This window comes from Acipenser ruthenus, chromosome 44 (genome assembly GCF_902713425.1).
Source record: "Acipenser ruthenus chromosome 44, fAciRut3.2 maternal haplotype, whole genome shotgun sequence".
In the NCBI taxonomy this organism is placed as follows: Eukaryota; Metazoa; Chordata; class Actinopteri; order Acipenseriformes; family Acipenseridae; genus Acipenser; species Acipenser ruthenus.
In genome coordinates this window covers 9167968-9188557 of record NC_081232.1, presented here as the reverse complement: position 1 = coordinate 9188557, position 20590 = coordinate 9167968, and the positions used below count along the sequence as shown (strand labels likewise).

Genomic DNA, 20590 nt, shown 5'->3' with positions numbered 1-20590 from the left:
AACAGTCTCACAGCAAATTTATTAGCAAATCGGTTTTTTTTAAATTATATTTGTATTTAACTACTAATAATACTGATATAAATCCCACAATATGTTTTTTTTAAATTTGTATCAATAGTTAATAAAAAATAAAATAATAAAAAATCAAACTACATGAGCACATTCCTTAAATCCTGACAATGAAAGATATACGCTTATCACTCACATTCATTATCATAATATAGCTGCTGTAGCTTAACAGGGTCTCACACTGATACAGAGGGCAATGCTGGCAGGACCACACTGTATAACACTAATATAAAACCCTGGACAGAACTACAGCAGCTACCAAACACAGTGGTGTCTATATAAAGTAGTAATCTAGTGTGCTGGCATTGCCTGCTGTGTGCTGGGCAGAGCCTCGCTGTGCTGTACACAGGGAAATGCTGGCGGGACCACACTGTATAACATTAATATAAATCCTGTACAGAAATACAGCAGCAACCCAATACAGTGGTGTCTATATTAAGTTGCTGTGTGCTGGACTCGCTGGATTATCAAGGGTCCTTTATCGTGTGACCCTGGGCTGAAAATGGGGTAGACCTGCCCAGGGAATGGGCCTTCTAAAGTATGGATGTGAAATCTGGTCCATGCATTGCAAAATGACAGCCTCCCTCCCTCGTGATCCAGATACACCCCCCACACCTTGCAGATCTTCTCCAGTTTTAAGATCTGATCCCCTGACTGGCTCACAGCTGTACAGATCTTCCCTCTAACCAGCCTTACAAGCCAGTAGCCCTCCCTTGGTTTCTCAGGTATGCTCTTCTCATGAGGGTGTGTGGAGACTCCCAGGACCCAGTAGCCCTTCTCCCCCACCTCCACCTCCCAGTAGTGCATCCCTGAGGTGAACCCCTCCCTGCCCAGCACACTGGGCCACTCTGCTGATCTCTCCCCTGTGAATCTCACTTGTGAGCCGTCTTCAGAGACTGCGAGGCTGGGGCTGGCTGTGTCAGGGTCTAGAGTCATATTGACTGGGGTAAAGGAATGAGAAGAGTGTGTTATTGATAATCACAGGAAAAGCAGGGAACTTGATTATTTATGCTTTCTCTCTCTCACGATGATGAACAACAACAACACTTTCATTCTTTGATCATAACAACTGTATTTAGACAGATTTTAAGGCTATTATAACTGGAAACACAGAAACATTTAATGTCATTTTTTCTACTATATATTAAATTAGAAATTGCAAGTGATGCTACATTTAAAATATTTTTAAAACATATATTTAATCAAACCAAGCCCCCTAAATTGTGTTCAATGAGAATTTTGAAAATATGATTTATTAAATTCAAACTTACCACGAGCTTCAGTCATTTTTTCCCATGCTGAAATAAACGAATAGAAGAATGAATCAAGTGTCAGAGAATGAATCTGTGGATTCTGATTACTGTAAGTGTATTAATGCAGATTAAAATGTTATACCTCTGCCAAGGGCATAGCCACATGTGTCTGTTTGAGAGAAGAGAAAATATTTAAGGGAGGGAGGAAATTGCCACTATAAAATTATAACTCTTCTAATCTGCACACATCGCGGTACCGAGGGTTTGATCCCCCGTTAAATAATTCACACATCTGAACTAATCAATTAAACCTGACATCGATAGCAGCTGCTTTTTTCAATACACCCAATGAACCAGTTTTGAAAGATGATTTATTACTCATAATGAAAAAAATAATGAGAGAGAGAGAGGCCAGGAGTTTATTAATATTGAAGTGAGCCAATGAGAGCACAGCTTACTATCTCAAATGAGGTCATCCTGTGCAGAGAACACAATTCTAAAAAACACTTCTGTTTCATAGTCGTTCCCGAGAACGATCTTCATTTTTGTAATTAATAAGAATGTATGACTTTGTTTGTAGGGAGTCTCTGTTTAAAACAGATTGAAGAGATTGAATTTCAGAAGCTTAAAACTGCACTTGAGATGACATCTCTTCTACAGTAAGACACACCCCTCACGTGTTGAATTCACTTATATGAGATAGAAAGACAGAAATCCTTGATACAAAAAACACAACACATATTCTTACTGGTATTCTTCCGAAGGTCTTTAAAATCTAGGAATGAAAAACAGAGAAACAATTTCATTAAGTGCAGAAGCATTCCCCCATTTCAGTTTTAAATGTAATGAAACCACAACAGAGATCAGAACTATTTAATATTCTCCCTACAATTGGTTTTCAGTGTTACTTTATTAAAATAATAATGGCTTTGTGATTATATGCATTTGAAATCTAGTCCAGTGGATGATTTTACTCATTTTCAGTGTACTTAAATCACAACAGAGCTGTGTGCTTTTAACTCAATATTCATACAACTGTTCAGAGTCTTGTTTTTTTATGCTTCTTTATCAGAATGAATAGTTTTCTGATAAAGGGTCATGGAACTTTCTATGAGCACATTATAAATGAACTTACCTTCCTCCAACATTTTGATCTTAATTTCCAGTCCCTCTTTCGAATTGTCTGAAAAAGAAAATAATGACAAGTTTAGTAATTGTATTCTGGATCGTTACCTCGTGTTCTGACATCCACTAGGGGGCAGTGCTGCTCCATGGTTATATCCCACTAGGGGGCAGTGATGCTCCATGGTTATATCCCACTAGGGGGCAGTGATGCTCCATTGTTATATCCCACTAGAGGGCAGTGCTGCTCCATGGTTAAATCCCACTAGGGGGCAGTGATGCTCCATTGTTATATCCCACTAGGGGGCAGTGATGCTCCATGGTTAAATGCCACTAGGGGGCAGTGATGCTCCATTGTTATATCATTTGTGATAAACAGGATATTGATAATCAGGATCGCTGCTTAAATGGGACACAACTCCAGGAGACGGTTCTTCCCAAGGCTATTTATTTCGTTTAATTGGGACTTCACTTTGTTTAAGTGGGATACAGTGTTTTCAGAGCAAGACAGTTCAGTGTCGCGCAGTGCAGTGATAACGCTGTGACTTGCCTAAATCACGTTGAACTCTTGAAGGAGCTGCTGGAGGCTCCTGTGGTTTCTCAGGCTGCTCTTGCAAAGAAAGTTGCCGTGGCAACATCGCAGGTGCGATTCATTTTGTTTAGGAATGAAAAAAACCATGGACTCGTATTTAAAATGCTGTATTTAACATGTAATCAGAATGTGATGTGATTTCATTCTTTTCATTAAGAGTCCAAAAAAATGCCTCTCGTTTAATTGGGACAGCCGCTTATTCGGAATATTTGACCTTCCCCCGAGGCGTCCCGAGAAAGCGACGCAGACTGTATTCTATGATATATGTGTACCTTTTCATCATGTGTACCCAGCAAACACTGAGTGATTATTCCCTTATCATATTTCATGTAGAGCACAGCAGAGCACTCCCAGCACAATTCACTGAACTCAAACACACTTTCTTTGTGCAGATTCTTAATTTATCTTCAACGTACCTGTTGGTGTTTTTATCTCATTCTTCTTTTTAAAAGCTTCTAAAACAGAAATCAGAATATTCTTCATTATGGAAACATATTGATACAGTTGAAATTATAAGAAAAAAATAAAGAAAATTCAAGATTTCTGATGTGCTTCAGAAAAAAAAGCTGCAAACTGCAGAGCATTTAGAATTAGAACTGCTAGGGTTTCTGATAAAGGGAGATTGAAATGGAAACTTTCTGTCTGCAGATTATTTATACACTTACCTCTTCTCAGTCTCTCATTCTCGATTTTTAAATGATCTAAAACAGAAAACAATGAAACGTTTAGTTTATGTTCTGGCTCATGAATACAATAGTTTAATAAAATTAATAAAAATAATATTGAGATGAATATATTAATCTTGCCATAATTCTTCTGAAGACCTTTGTTTTCTAAAAGACACAAACAAAGACAGCTTGGTTAGATTTACTAGTTTGAAACAGTTGAGATTCATCATTAAGGGTGATATGACTAGATTTCATTGCATTAGTTACATTATTAATATACTTAGAAGACCAAACATAGGCGTTGCCCAATGCATTATTTTCTTGTATTTTCATTAGCGATACAGCATGCCATGATTTTTGTTACACATTCTTTCTGCAACTTATTTATACACTTACCTTTTACCAGTTTCTCTTTGTCTCTTTTTAAACGGTCTAAAACAGAAAACAATGAAAAGTTTAGTTTGTGTTCTGGCTCATGAATACAATAGTTTAATAAATAGAATATTGAGATGAATGTATTAATCTTGCCATAATCCTTCTGAAGATCCTCCTTTTCTAAAAGACATAAACAAAGACAGCTTGGTTAGTTTTACTAGTTTGGAACAGTTGAGATTCATCATTAAGGGTGATGTGACTAGATTTCATTGCATTAGTTACATTATTAATATACTTAGATTGATTTTCAGTGTTACTTTATTAAAATAATAACGTGTTTCTGATCAATTGCATTTGAAATTGTTCAGACTGCCTTTATATGGATTATAATGATCTTACCTGCTTCAACCTTCTCTCTCTCCTTTTTCAAAGACTCTAAAAGATAGAAAATGAAAAGTTGAGTTTGTATTTCTGCTCATGAACTTGTGTGATGCAATGCAACGGTTTAATTTAATAAAAAGAAAAATGAGATGATTGTATTAATCTTGCCATAATTCTTCTGAAGATCCTCCTTTTCTAAAAGACACAAACAAAGACAGTTTGGTTAGTTTTGCTTGTTTAGAACAGTTGAGATTCATCATTAAGAGTGATATGACTAGATTTCATTGCATTAGTTACATTATTAATATACTTAGAAGACCAAATATGGGCGTTGCCCAATGCATTATTTTCTTGTATTTTCTTTAGCGATACAGCAGAGGTTCCCAAACTTTTGATTGCCGCGTACCCCCTTCCAGACCTATCACCTGTCTGCGCACCCCTAGCATTCAGATTTATATGTTCATGTTGTTTTTAATATATGCTTTCATAATACACAGATTTATACACATACACAATAATATACTTACAATATAAATGACTATAATAATATAATTACGGCTTCTGATTTAAGGGTTTAACCGATAAAACACCCCTGATACAAAAAAAAAAATCTGTGTATAATGAACACCAGAAAAACACTGGAAATATACTCAATTCACATAACTCAAAAACCTAATACATAAACAACAAAAACAAACTACCTTTTCCTAACTTGTATTGATTAGTTCTGAATACTTTATCGACTGGAGGCTTGTTCGCGGGATTTAAAGCTATATTACAGTTAAGATACGTAGGATTTAAAACAGAATTGCAAATTGTGGCGAAATGTAAAACAAAAAACCCAGAAGAATGTGTCCGTGACCACAGGGATTTCGTTGTGGAAGACAACAAAGGAAAGAAGGTACAAAGTGTGGTACTGTACAGTTACTACTTTGTGACAGAAAAAACCAAGCATTTTGTAAAGTACAGTAACAGAAAACAACAATTTCATACAGTACATAAAAATCGAAAGCTCTGAAAAAACGATTACATAAAAATCGAAAATAGCTCATCATAACCACCAAAAAAATGCAATTAATAAAAAACTAAAAACATACGTCATAAATATAATACATTTAATTCGCGTTGTGCAGTTATTGGTGGTGAGAGTTCTGTACGTCACTGTCCCTGTGTAACCTTGTTCTCATTGTTACCTCTTGGAGGTTTGCAATAAACGAGCACACCGCAGCGTTGATCCCAAGTGTCCCGCTGCTGCGAGATTGTCTTGCACGGCTCTCAGTTTGTTTCTCCATTTCACGGCAGAAATTGAAAGGAATTTCCAATGCGTTTTAAAGTTTTGTGTGAGTATGACAAGTCTTATGAAAATGCAAAAAAAAAAAAATCTAAAAAAACTAAAAAAAAATGTACGCCATTACACAATTTGTCACGCGTACCCCCTAAACACGTCTCGTACCACAGTTTGGGAACCTCTGTGATACAGCATTCCATGATTTTTTTAAACTTTCTGTCTGCAGATTATTTATACACTTACCTTTTCCCAGTGCATCTTTCTCTCTTTTTAAATGATCTAAAACACAAAACAATGAAACGTTTAGTTTGTGTTCTGGTTCATGAATACAATAGTTTAATAAAAAGAATATTGAGATGAATGTATTAATCTTGCCATAATCCTTCTGAAGACCCTCCTTTTCTAAAAGACACAAACAAAGACAGCTTGGTTAGTTTAGCTAGTTTGGAACAGTTGAGATTCATCATTAAGGGTGATATGACTAGATTTCATTGCATTAGTTGCATTATTAATATACTTAGATTGGTTTTCAGTGTTACTTTATTAAAATAATAACGTGTTTCTGATCAATTGCATTTGAAATTGTTCAGACTGCCTTCATATGGATTACAATGATCTTACCATCTTCAATGTTCTTTTTCTCCTTTTTCAAAGACTCTAAAAGACAGAAAATGAAAAGTTGAGTTTGTATTTTAGCTCATGAACTCATGTGATTCAATACAATAGTTTAATAAAAAGAATATTGAGATGAATGTATTAATCTTGCCATAATCCTTCTGAAGACCCTCCTTTTCTAAAAGACACAAACAAAGACAGCTTGGTTAGTTTTACTAGTTTAGACCAGTTCAGATTCATCATTAAGGGTGATCTGACTAGATTTCACTGCATTAGTTATATTTTTAATATACTTAGAAGACCAAACATAGGCGTTGCCCAATGCATTATTTTCTTGTATTTTCATTAGCGATACAGCATTCCATGATTTTTTTAAACTTTCTGTCTGCAGATTATTTATACACTTGCCTTTTCCCAGTGCATCTTTCTCTCTTTTTAAATGATCTAAAACAGAAAACAATGAAACGTTTAGTTCATGTTCTGGCTCATGAATACAATAGTTTAATAAAATTAATAAAAAGAATATTGAGATGAATGTATTAATCTTGCCATTTTGCTTCTGAAGACCTTTGTAATCTAAAAGACACAAACAAAGACAGCTTGGTTAGTTTTGCTTGTTTAGAACAGTTGATTCATCATTAAGGGTGATGTGACTAGATTTCATTGCATTAGTTACATTATTAATATACATAGAAGACCAAATATGGGAGTTGCCCAATGCATTATTTTCTTGTATTTTCATTAGCGATACAGCATGCCATGATTTTTGTTACACATTCTTTCTGCAACTCATTTATACACTTACCTTTTACCAGTGTCTCTTTGTCTCTTTTTAAACGATCTAAAACAGAAAACAATGAAAAGTTTAGTTTGTGTTCTGGCTCATGAATACAATAGTTTAATAAATAGAATATTGAGATGAATGTATTAATCTTGCCATAATTCTTCTGAAGATCCTCCTTTTCTAAAAGACACAAACAAAGACAGCTTGGTTAGTTTTGCTAGTTTAGAACAGTTGAGATTCATCATTAAGGGTGATATGACTAGATTTCATTGCATTAGTTACATTATTAATATGCTTAGAAGACCAAACATGGTCCCAATGATCAAACACATTGTCCAATGGATGATTTTGCCTTCATTTCATTAGCGGTACAGCATTCCCTCATTTCAGTTTTAAATGTAGTTCAATCACAACAGAGACGTGTGTTTGTAAGTCTTTAATATTCTCCAAACAGACTGCAGAGCATTTAGAATTAGAACTGCTAGGGTTTCTGATAAAGGGAGATTGAAATGGAAACCTTCTGTCTGCAGATTATTTATACACTTACCTTTTCCCAGTCTCTTATTCTCGCCTTGTAAATCGTCTAAAACAGAAAAGAGTGAAAAGTTTAGTTTATATTTCAGCTCATGAACTCATGTGATTCAATACAATAGTTTAATAAAAAGAATATTGAGATGAATGTATTAATCTTGCCATTTTGCTTCTGAAGATCCTCCTTTTCTAAAAGACACAAACAAAGACAGCTTGGTTAGTTTTACTAGTTTAGACCAGTTGAGATTCATCATTAACCCTTTGCAGTCCATTTATTAACTGCGCGTCAGGCACGCCAGGTCTAATTAATTTTCACACGTGCAGTTAATTTTAGACGCGCTGTTTAAAAGTATTTTTTTCCCAGTCAAACGGGTTTGAAAGGCCCTGCATATCAACAAAGCACTCACTAGGCATCTCCAGCCCCACCCTTTTGTTTGCTATAGCGTTCACCTATGTAAGAAATAAATAATAATAATAATAGTCGTACATACCGATCAATCATCTCCGGATCACTCGTTTTATCACCAAACTCCTCAATAATGCGATCAAAGTCATTATTTTATTATTATAACATCTGAAAAAAGCTCTGCAAATGTCCATGATAGTCTCAGTGCGCTGACGCACTCAGCCAGCTTGTTTACTATGAACGCCCCGTTATCTGATACCTGATACCATGTATGACTATTCATGAAATACGCCTTTTTTTTTTTTTTTTTTTTTCCCGACTTGTCTCGGCTCCTGTCGCTCCCACTCGGCAATTGAATGGTTTTCTCGGCTTTTTCCGGAGAAAAAACGACTAAACACCCGTTTATTGCGTTGCTATAATGATGTCGGACCCAGTCCGACAAAGGACCTGTGAGGAATAATTGCAATGTCGGACCCAGTCCGACAATGGACCGCAAAGGGTTAAGGGTGATATGACTAGATTTCATTGCATTAGTTACATTTTTAATATACTTAGAAGATCAAACATAGGCGTTGCCCAATGCATTATTTTGTCATAATTTCATTAGCGATACAGCATTCCATGATTTTTTTAAACTTTCTGTCTGCAGATTATTTATACACTTACCTTTTCCCAGTGCATCTTTCTCTCTTTTTAAATGATCTAAAACAGAAAACAATGAAACGTTTAGTTCATGTTCTGGCTCATGAATACAATAGTTTAATAAAATTAATAAAAAGAATATTGAGATGAATGTATTAATCTTGCCATTTTGCTTCTGAAGATCCTCCTTTTCTAAAAGACACAATCAAAGACAGCTTGGTTAGTTTAACTAGTTTAGAACAGTTGAGATTCATCATTAAGGGTGATATGACTAGATTTCATTGCATTAGTTACATTATTAATATACTTAGATTGGTTTTCAGTGTTACTATATGAAAATAATAACGTGTTTCTGATCAATTGCATTTGAAATTGTACAGACTGCCTTTATATGATTTATAATGATCTTACCTGCTTCAACCTTCTCTTTCTCCTGTTTCAAAGTCTCTAAAAGATAGAAAATGAAAAGTTGAGTTTGTATTTCGGCTCATGAACTCATGTGATGCAATACAATAGTTTAATAAAAAGAATATTGAGATGAATGTATTAATCTTGCCATAATTCTTCTGAAGAACCTCCTTTTCTAAAAGACACAAACAAAGACAGCTTGGTTAGTTTTGCTAGTTTAGACCAGTTGAGATTCATCATTAAGGGTGATGTGACTAGATTTCATTGCATTAGTTACATTTTTAATATACTTAGAAGACCAAACATAGGCGTTGCCCAATGCATTATTTTCTTGTATTTTCATTAGAGATACAGCATGCCATGATTTTTTTAAACTTTCTGTCTGCAGATTATTTATACACTTACCTTTTCCCAGTGCATCTTTCTCTCTTTTTAAATGATCTAAAACAGAAAACAATGAAACGTTTAGTTCATGTTCTGGCTCATGAATACAATAGTTTAATAAAATTAATAAAAAGAATATTGAGATGAATGTATTAATCTTGCCATTTAGCTTCTGAAGAGCCTCCTTTTCTAAAAGACACAAACAAAGACAGCTTGGTTAGTTTAGCTAGTTTGGAACAGTTGAGATTCATCATTAAGGGTGATGTGACTAGATTTCACTGCATTAGTTACATTATTAATATACTTAGATTGATTTTCAGTGTTACTTTATTAAAATAATAACGTGTTTCTGATCAATTGCATTTGAAATTTTTCAGACTGCCTTCATATGGATTATAATGATCTTACCATCTTCAATGTTCTTTTTCTCCTTTTTCAAAGATTCTAAAAGATAGAAAATGAAAAGTTGAGTTTGTATTTCGGCTCATGAACTCATGTGATTTAATACAATAGTTTAATAAAAAGAATATTGAGATGAATGTATTAATCTTGCCATTTTGCTCCAGAAGACCCTCCTTTTCTAAAAGACACAAACAAAGACAGCTTGGTTAGTTTTACTAGTTTAGAACAGTTGAGATTCATCATTAAGGGTGATGTGACTGGATTTCATTGCATTAGTTACATTATTAATAAACGTAAACGACCAAATATGGTCCCAATGATCAATCGCGTTGTCCAATGGTGAAAAGAGTGAAAAGTTTAGCTTGTGTTCTGGTTCATTAACTCATGCAATTCAACACACACAGAGAACCAGCGATGCTATTATTCATAATGAGAAAATAATACAAACAGGAATCCAATGGTTCATATTATTATACATCTAGGTCCTACTGTCTCATCAATGTGAAGAACTGAGGAAAGAAAGACGAGATTATTAAAAAATAAAATTAATATTCTTACTCCGGTCCTGTTGAAGTTCTTCATCATCTAGGAATGAAAAAGAGAAATCATTTCATTAGCGGTACAGCATTCCCTCATTTCAGTTTTACATTCAATTAAATCACAACTGAGATCTGAACTATTTAATATTCTCCCTACAATTGGCTTTCAGTGTTACTGTATTATTAGGAGACAGTGTGGTCCAGCGGTTAAAGTCCAGGGCTTATAACCAGAAGGGTCTCGGGTTCAATTCACACCTCTGCCACTACTGACTCACTGTGTGTGACTCTGAGCAAGTCACTTCACCTCCTTGTGCTCCGTCCTGCGGATGAGATGTTAAATCAATGTCCTATTGGAAGTGACTCTGCACATAATGCACAGTTCACAGCCTACCTCTGTTAAGCGCTTTGTGATGATGGTCCACTGTGAAAGGCGCTATATAAAAATAAAGATATTATTATTATTATTATTAAAATAATAACAGTTTTGTGATCAATTGCATTTGAAATTGTTCAGATACTGCAATTGCCTTTCTATAGATTATAATGATCTTACCTTCTTGAGCTGTCCGTTTCTCTTTTTTTAAAGTCTCTGGAAGATAAAAAATGAAAAGTTGAGTTTGTATTTCGGCTCATGTGATGCAGTACAATGCTTTAATTTAATAAAAAGAATATTGAGATGAATGTATTAATCTTGCCATTTTGCTTCTTAAGATCCTCCTTTTCTAAAAGACACAAACAAAGACAGCTTGGTTAGTTTTGCTAGTTTAGAACAGTTGATTCGTCATTAAGGGTGATATGACTAGATTTCATTGCATTAGTTACATTATTAATATACTTAGAAGACCAAAAATGGTCCCAATGCTCAAACGCGTTGTCCAATGGATGATTGTGCCTTCATTTCATTAGCGGTACAGCATTCCCTCATTTTGAGTTTTAAATGTAGTTCAATCACAACAGAGACGTGTGTTTGTAACCAATGGAAAAAGTCAAAGATCTCCCTTTTGTTATGCAGCTGTCCAATCAGGAGTGAGCAGAGGCGGGACATAAATGTACCGTCATTCTTGCTGTTTATTTTGATGTCTTCCCACGATATGAACATCACTGAGATATTTAACATGTAAATCTAATAATCTACACAATCATATCGCACAAGTCTATAATAGTAGAACAGCAGCATTTCATGTTAGATTTCAAATTTCTGTCCATTTTTTCGTTAAGTATCTGGGAAAACTACAACGCGGTGTGCAATTTGAATATGTTAAGGTAACATTATTCTGCAGGTTTGAAGCAAAATTAAGTTCATTCTATATAGAGGGTGATGCAAAACTTTTGGCCAGAGCTGCAGGTGGTATTAATGTCAGCTGCAATCTCTTTGAAGGAGCTATAGTTGTATTTAACGCTACCTTTTGTTGGCTTCCTTGTAAAGTACAACAGAACAGGAATGCAGATTACAGCAGCCAGTATGGAGCTTGCAATGACAGGCCATTGCATAGAGATGTCACAGTCTTCTGCAAATAAGAGTAAACACAGGAAATCATTTGAGTCGCTCAACCAGACACATTCCCTTCTATTAGTTCAGGGAGAGAGTAGTCTATTACCATAAGAGACAGGGAAAGGGGGGTATACAGAACTACAGCTCCCATCATCCCTCGCTGGTAGTGCGGGTGCTGAGGCATGCTGGGAGCTGTAGTTTAGAGGCAGGGAAAGGGGGGTCGACTGGACACTTCTATTAGTTTAGTGAGGAGACAGACAGCAGTCTTGCACCATAAGAGACACATAATTACTAACCAGCAATGTTCATTACGGTCTTCAACTCTGTGGCCCCATCCCTGGATCTCACCACACAGATCATGGTGTTCTGTTGCCAGGGGGCGTGTCCCTGTTGCCAGGGGAGGTGTATCTGGCTGCGCACAGTGACCAATCCTGTGCTGTCCTGCTCCTCATTGGTAGTGAAGTGTGCTCTCCAGTCTGCGCCCGTCTCATCAGTCCACAGCAGCTCTGGAGGGGGGTACCAGCCCTCCGACACACACAGCAGACTGAGACCCCCCCCGGCCAGGGCTTCAAGCAGGGAGACAGAGGGGGTGCTGCCCTGGGCTGGGGGGGGGGGAGGACGACAGGGGTGAGACGAAGTTAGCCAGGGCATTTACAATGATTCCAACGATTTGCTAGAGAACTACAGCTCCCATCATCCCACACAGGTACTGCAGGTGCAGAGGCATGCTGGGTGCTGTAGTTTCTTACTGAGACAGCCAGAGAGCTCGCCAGTTAAGTCATGTTACATTGTATTAAAGAACTACATATCCCATCATCCCACACAGGTACTGCAAGTGGAGAGGCATGCTGGGAGTTGTAGTTTAGAGGCAGGGAAAGGGGGGTCGCCTGGACACTTCTATTAGTTTAGTGAGGAGACAGACAGCAGTCTTGCACCATAAGAGGGGACACATAATTACTAACCAGTGATGTTCATCACGGTCTTCAACTCTGTGGCCCCATCCCTGGATCTCACCACACAGATCATGGTGTTCTGTTGCCGGGGGGCGTGTCCGTGTTGCCGGGGGAGGTGTATCTGGCTGCGCACAGTGACCAATCCTGTGCTGTCCTGCTCCTCATTGGTAGTGAAGTGTGCTCTCCAGTCTGCGCCCGTCTCATCAGTCCACAGCAGCTCTGGAGGGGGGTACCAGCCCTCCGACACACACAGCAGACTGAGACCCCCCCCGGCCGGGGCTTCAAGCAGGGAGACAGAGGGGGTGCTGCCGTCTGCTGGGGGGGGAGGAGGGGAGGGGGCGACAAGGGGGAGACAAAGTGTTTACAATGATTCCATCGATTTGCTGGAGAACTACAGCTCCCATCATCCCACACAGGTACTGCAGGTGCAGAGGCATGCTGGGAGCTGTAGTTTCTTACTGAGACAGCCAGACAGGTCGCCAGTTAACCCTTTGAGGTCCTATGTCGGACCTGGTCCGACATCATCAAAAAGACGCAAAAAACAGGTCTCTAGTCGTTTTTTTTCTCCGGAAAAAGCCGAGAAAACCATTCAATGGCCGAGTGAGACCGACAGGAGCTGAGAGAAGCCGAAAAAAAAGGGGCGTACCTCATGAATACTGATAGACCCGACATCACATAGATAACACAGACATAAACAAACAAGATAGCTGCTTCCGCATCCAGCGCTCAGAGAACATCACAGACATTTGCAGAGCTTTTTGAGATGTTATAGTAATAAAATAATGACTTGGATCGCATTATTGAGGAGTTTGGTGATAAAACGAGTGATCAAGAGATGATTTATCGGTATGTACGACAATGAAGAGGTATGTGAAAAATATAGCGAACAAGGGGTGGGGCTGGAGATGCAGTACTGAGTGTCCTGTTGATATGCAGAGCCTTTTAAACCTGTTTTACTGTGAAAAAAAACACTTTTAAAACAGCACATCTAAAATAAACTGCGCATGTGAAAATAAATTGGACCTGACGTGCCTGACACACGCTGAATAAATGGACCGCAAAGGGTTAAGTCATGTTACATTGTATTAAAGAACTACATATCCCATCATCCCACACAGGTACTGCAAGTGCAGAGGCATGCTGGGAGTTGTAGTTTAGAGGTAGGGAAAGGGGGGTTGACTGGACACTTCTATTAGTTCAGTGAGAGAGTAGTCTATTACAATAAGCGACAGGGAAAGGGGGGTATACAGAACTACAGCTCCCATCATCCCTCGCTGATAGTGCGGGTGCAGAGGCATGCTGGGAGCTGTAGTTTAGAGACAGGGAAAGGGGGGTCGACTGGACACTTCTATTAGTTCAGTGAGGAGACAGACAGTAGTCTTGCACCATAAGAGGGGACACATAATTACTAACCAGCGATGTTAATCACGGTCTTCAACTCTGTGGCCCCATCCCTGGATCTCACCACACAGATCATGGTGTTCCGTTGCCGGGGGGCGTGTCCCTGTTGCCGGGGGAGGTGTATCTGGCTGCGCACAGTGACCAATCCTGTGCTGTCCTGCTCCTCATTGGTAGTGAAGTGTGCTCTCCAGTCTGCGCCCGTCTCATCAGTCCACAGCAGCTCTGGAGGCGGGTACCAGCCCTCCGACACACACAGCAGACTGCGACCTGCCCCGGCCGGGGCTTCAAGCAGGGAGACAGAGGGGGTGCTGCCGTCTGCCGGGGGGGAGGGGGGGAGGGGGCGACAAGGGGGAGACAAAGTGTTTACAATGATTCCATCGATTTGCTGGAGAACTACAGCTCCCATCATCCCACACAGGTACTGCAGGTGCAGAGGCATGCTGGGAGCTGTAGTTTCTTACTGAGACAGCCAGACAGGTCGCCAGTTAACCCTTTGAGGTCCTATGTCGGACCTGGTCCGACATCATCAAAAAGACGCAAAAAACAGGTCTCTAGTCGTTTTTTTTCTCCGGAAAAAGCCGAGAAAACCATTCAATGGCCGAGTGAGACCGACAGGAGCCGAGAGAAGCCGAAAAAAAAGGGGCGTACCTCATGAATACTGATAGACCCGACATCACATAGATAACACAGACATAAACAAACAAGATAGCTGCTTCCGCATCCAGCGCTCAGAGAACATCACAGACATTTGCAGAGCTTTTTGAGATGTTATAGTAATAAAATAATGACTTGGATCGCATTATTGAGGAGTTTGGTGATAAAACGAGTGATCAAGAGATGATTTATCGGTATGTACGACAATGAAGAGGTATGTGAAAAATATAGCGAACAAGGGGTGGGGCTGGAGATGCAGTACTGAGTGTCCTGTTGATATGCAGAGCCTTTTAAACCTGTTTTACTGTGAAAAAAAACACTTTTAAAACAGCACATCTAAAATAAACTGCGCATGTGAAAATAAATTGGACCTGACGTGCCTGACACACGCTGAATAAATGGACCGCAAAGGGTTAAGTCATGTTACATTGTATTAAAGAACTACATATCCCATCATCCCACACAGGTACTGCAAGTGCAGAGGCATGCTGGGAGTTGTAGTTTAGAGGTAGGGAAAGGGGGGTTGACTGGACACTTCTATTAGTTCAGTGAGAGAGTAGTCTATTACAATAAGCGACAGGGAAAGGGGGGTATACAGAACTACAGCTCCCATCATCCCTCGCTGATAGTGCGGGTGCAGAGGCATGCTGGGAGCTGTAGTTTAGAGACAGGGAAAGGGGGGTCGACTGGACACTTCTATTAGTTCAGTGAGGAGACAGACAGTAGTCTTGCACCATAAGAGGGGACACATAATTACTAACCAGCGATGTTAATCACGGTCTTCAACTCTGTGGCCCCATCCCTGGATCTCACCACACAGATCATGGTGTTCCGTTGCCGGGGGGCGTGTCCCTGTTGCCGGGGGAGGTGTATCTGGCTGCGCACAGTGACCAATCCTGTGCTGTCCTGCTCCTCATTGGTAGTGAAGTGTGCTCTCCAGTCTGCGCCCGTCTCATCAGTCCACAGCAGCTCTGGAGGCGGGTACCAGCCCTCCGACACACACAGCAGACTGCGACCTGCCCCGGCCGGGGCTTCAAGCAGGGAGACAGAGGGGGTGCTGCCGTCTGCCGGGGGGGAGGGGGCGACAAGATTGAGACAAAGTGTTTACAATGATTCCATCGATTTGGTAGAGAACTACAGCTCCCATCATCCCACACAGGTACTGCAGGTGCAGAGGCATGCTGGGAGCTGTAGTTTCTTAATGAGACAGCCAGACAGCTCGCCAGTTAACCCTTTGAGGTCCTATGTCGGACCTGGTCCGACATCATCAAAAAGACGCAAAAACAGGTCTCTAGTCGTTTTTTTTTCTCTGGAAAAAGCCGAGAAAACCATTCAAAGGCCGAGTGAGACCGACAGGAGCCGAGAGAAGCCGAAAAAAAGAGGTGTATCTCATGAATACTGATAGCCCCGACACCACATAGATAACACGGACATACACAAACAAGATAGCTGCTTCTGCATCCAGCGCTCAGAGAACATCACAGACATTTGCAGAGCTTTTTGAGATGTTATAGTAATAAAATAATGACTTGGATCGCATTATTGAGGAGTTTGGTGATAAAACGAGTGATCAAGAGATGATTTATCGGTATGTACGACAATGAAGAGGTATGTGAAAAATATAGCGAACAAGGGGTGGGGCTGGAGATGCAGTACTGAGTGTCCTGTTGATATGCAGAGCCTTTTAAACCTGTTTTACTGTGAAAAAAAACGCTTTTAAAACAGCACATCTAAAATAAACTGCGCATGTGAAAATAAATTGGACTTGACGTGCCTGACACACGCTGAATAAATGGACCGCAAAGGGTTAAGTCATGTTACAGTGTATTAAAGAACTACATATCCCATCATCCCACACAGGTACTGCAAGTGCAGAGGCATGCTGGGAGTTGTAGTTTAGAGGTAGGGAAAGGGGGGTTGACTGGACACTTCTATTAGTTCAGTGAGAGAGTAGTCTATTACAATAAGCGACAGGGAAAGGGGGGTATACAGAACTACAGCTCCCATCATCCCTCGCTGATAGTGCGGGTGCAGAGGCATGCTGGGAGCTGTAGTTTAGAGACAGGGAAAGGGGGGTCGACTGGACACTTCTATTAGTTCAGTGAGGAGACAGACAGTAGTCTTGCACCATAAGAGGGGACACATAATTACTAACCAGCGATATTCATCACGGTCTTCAACTCTGTGGCCCCATTCCTGGATCTCACCACACAGATCATGGTGTTCCGTTGCCGGGGGGCGTGTCCCTGTTGCCGGGGGAGGTGTATCTGGCTGCGCACAGTGACCAATCCTGTGCTGTCCTGCTCCTCGTTGGTAGTGAAGTGTGCTCTCCAGTCTGCGCCCGTCTCATCAGTCCACAGCAGCTCTGGAGGGGGGTACCAGCCCTCCGACACACACAGCAGACTGAGACCCCCCCCGGCCGGGGCTTCAAGCAGGGAGACAGAGGGGGTGCTGCCCTGGGCTGGGGGGGTGGGGGCTGGAGGGACGACAAGGGGGAGACGAAGTTAGCCAGGGCGTTTACAATGATTCCATCGATTTGCTAGAGAACTACAGCTCCCATCATCCCACACAGGTACTGCAGGTGCAGAGTCATGCTGGGAGCTGTAGTTTCTTATTGAGACAACCAGACAGCTCGCCAGTTAAGTGATGTTACACTGTATTAAAGAACTACAAATCCCATCATCCCACAGAGGTACTGCAAGTGCATAGGCATGCTGGGAGTTGTAGTCTTTATTCCAATTCCATTGAATAAAACAAAAGGACCGCTCACCGACAAGCTTCAGCTCAAATTCTCCACAATACTGCTGCCCTGAAATCACACAGCAGCGATACAATCCTTCATCGGAGATCCGGACGGCTCTCAGCTGTAGAGACACATTCCCCTTCCTCAGCTCCTCATGGAACAGGCTGGTGCGCCCCTTATAAGGCTCACTCTGTCCGTCCATCACATCTCTGTGGGCTATGTAGGTATGGACATGACTATCCTCTACTCTGAACCACCTGACCTCCAGCGACTCTGCGTTGGTGTGAGTGGGGAGGAGGAGGCAAGGCAGAACAGCATCCTCTCCCTCCCGGACAATGAGAGGAGAACCCGAGACCTTGACGGTAAGGGAGTCTGCAAGAACAGAGAATAAAGAGACTTTGAACACAGCCAACAGCTGTCCGGGATGGAACGCCTTAAATACAGTTGAAATGAACAGCTCTGGCCAAAAGATTCTACAATTATGACATCCGGTAGACTTTTGCAATATCATTGTTGTAGTTTATTTGATTACATGATGTTAAATAAAAGATCAAAGTTATATTCAGCTAGTTTTTTGTCTTTTTTTTTAATTAGGTCTCAATCCTAAAATTCTAGGTCATGGGTCCCCAACCCCGGTCCTGGAGAGCCATGGGGTCTGCTGGTTTCCATTTCAACCAAGCGCTCAGTTAATGAACTGCACTAATTATTGGTTTAATTAGTCAAGATTAAGAGGTGTTCCAGATCTTTAACCACTGATGATGTAAAGACACCTAGAAGAACCTGCTGGATAGGGGCTCTCCAGGACCAGGGTTGGAGACTCCAAAGTGTCTTTTTAATCAGCGCCATCTAGTGCACAGCTAGGGTACTGCCAGAAAAACAAACTTGAGGACTGGCTCTTCAGGACCAGGGATAGAAACCCCTGTTCTAGGACTTTTCTCTTGGGTCAACGTTGGCTTTGGGTCAATAGTTTGGTTATTATTATTTATTTCTTAGGAGACAGCCTTATCCAGGACAACTTACAATTGTTACAAGATATCACATTATTTTTTACATACAATTACCCATTTATACAGCTGGGTTTTTTACTGGAGCAATCTAGGTAAAGTACCTTGCTCAAGGGTACAGCAGCAGTGTCCCCACCACCTGGGATTGAACCCACGACCCTCCGGTCAAGAGTCCAGAGCCCTGACCGCTACTCCACACTGCTGCCCCACGCTGACAATCAATGGTGGACGAGCATTTCCGTTAAGTCATCAGACAGCGAACATGAACACACTGTAGGTCAGGTCACTGTTTACAAAACTACAGCTCCCATCATCCCTCGCTGATAGTGCGGGAGCTGAGGCATGCTGGGAGCTGTAGTTTATATTCAGATTCTTTGCAGTGTGCTCGCACACATACATTTACACTGCAGTCAAACCTGTCCTTCCACACTCTGGACTGTAGAGACCGTGAAGGAAAGAAAATGGCAAGGTATTGAATTGCTGACAAACCTGCACCCCCAGACCAAGCGCAGCTTAACAGAAACAGAAAGTCCACTGCTCTCTGCATGCCTGAAAACAAGCACAAAGATTAAACTCACCTCCGAGAACCAACGTGTGCTTTAAATACATGAGAAATATTCAATAAAGCTCCCGGAATATGCATACATGAGAAATAAATAAATACATAAATAAATTTAAAAAATCTGCAGTACGACAGAGAGAGAGAGAGAGAGAGAGAGAGAGAGAGAGAGGCATCAAAATAAACAAATTAAACCTGTACATGATGAACGAGTTTCAGCCATAGCTGTATGTAATAAGTACAGTAAAATATATGAGCATTTTAATAATAATAATAATAATAATAATAATAATAATAATAATAATAATAATAATACAGTACTGTGTGTTTCGTGTGTGAAAAGCGATACAGCGCGCACTGAGTGGAAACGTCGGCCGCGTTTAATTTAATTTAATTTAATTTACCTTTTCTTTTTCCCTCACTTTCAGCAGCCTGCTCCAAGGTTAAAGGAAGATGATAATATATAATAGCAAAACCACTAATACTTAAAATAATCAAAACAGCAATTGCATAACAACAAAAAGACATCTTCATAGAGAGTTTAGTTTCACTTTCTCTATAGATGTGTGGCGTTCAGAGTCTGCGCGTTCCCGCAGAACTAAGCAGCGTGAAAAACATATTGAGGCTTTTCACGTGACGTCACCAGCTGAGGCTTCACGTTGGCAGACAGAATTCACTGTCTATAATTTAAACGCGGTACAAAACAATGCGTGATTCAGGAGCACCGACAGAAGAGGACAGAAATATGGATTATCCTTCTACAGGATTACCCTGCTGATCCAGATAGGACGGCAAAATGGATTCCAGCAATTAAAAGAAAAACACAAAACTAAAAGTCTGGAGCCATTAGACACGTTTGTGAAGCGAGGGCTTCATAAAAGGTTAATAGCAGTAATGTATTGGTAGTTAGTTCTGATATTACGTTGTTATTAGTGGTAGTATTAAGTTTAACACGCTTAGTTGTATGGCCGTTTTTTGAGATAATATTTAGCTATACAGTCAAACGGGATTACACTTAAGAGGGTTGGTGATTATTTTACCGTTCACAAAATCCATAATGTAAGTATGTTTTTAATATGAAATACTTAATTGAAAGACAATTACATACGTGGAAATAAACAGTAAATATACAATACTCGAAAAAGTATATTTCCTTTAAAAAATCCTTCCTTTTTATAAAAAGCAAAAGTAGTATTTTTCGATTGTATTTAGTGCATATTCCTTTTAAGAACATAAGAAGAACATAATATCATAAGAAAGTTTACAAACGAGAGGAGGCTCCATTCAGCCCATCTTGCTCGTTTGGTTGTTAGTAGCTTATTGAT

At 40.0% G+C, this 20590-nt stretch overlaps 1 protein-coding gene across 1 annotated transcript; it reads right to left on the bottom strand.

The window, feature by feature from the left end:
• Position 1: 1 nt before the first annotated feature.
• LOC117398791 (uncharacterized) lies at positions 2-19315 on the bottom strand. Its single transcript, XM_059012236.1, has 42 exons — positions 19285-19315; positions 17730-18074; positions 17115-17435; positions 15721-16023; positions 14318-14620; positions 12914-13219; positions 12248-12553; positions 11863-11967; positions 11155-11181; positions 11013-11048; positions 10851-10892; positions 10479-10505; positions 10072-10098; positions 9927-9962; positions 9681-9707; positions 9540-9575; positions 9283-9309; positions 9138-9173; positions 8892-8918; positions 8751-8786; positions 7841-7867; positions 7695-7730; positions 7301-7327; positions 7169-7204; positions 6913-6939; positions 6772-6807; positions 6515-6541; positions 6370-6405; positions 6124-6150; positions 5992-6027; positions 4629-4655; positions 4479-4514; positions 4233-4259; positions 4101-4136; positions 3843-3869; positions 3702-3737; positions 3453-3491; positions 2458-2505; positions 2071-2097; positions 1465-1491; positions 1341-1367; positions 2-1010 (listed from the first exon to the last, which is right to left on the bottom strand). Exons 1-42 carry the CDS (start codon positions 19313-19315, stop codon positions 505-507), a joined length of 3582 nt encoding a protein of 1193 aa, XP_058868219.1. The 3' UTR covers positions 2-504.
• Positions 19316-20590: the final 1275 nt, after the last annotated feature.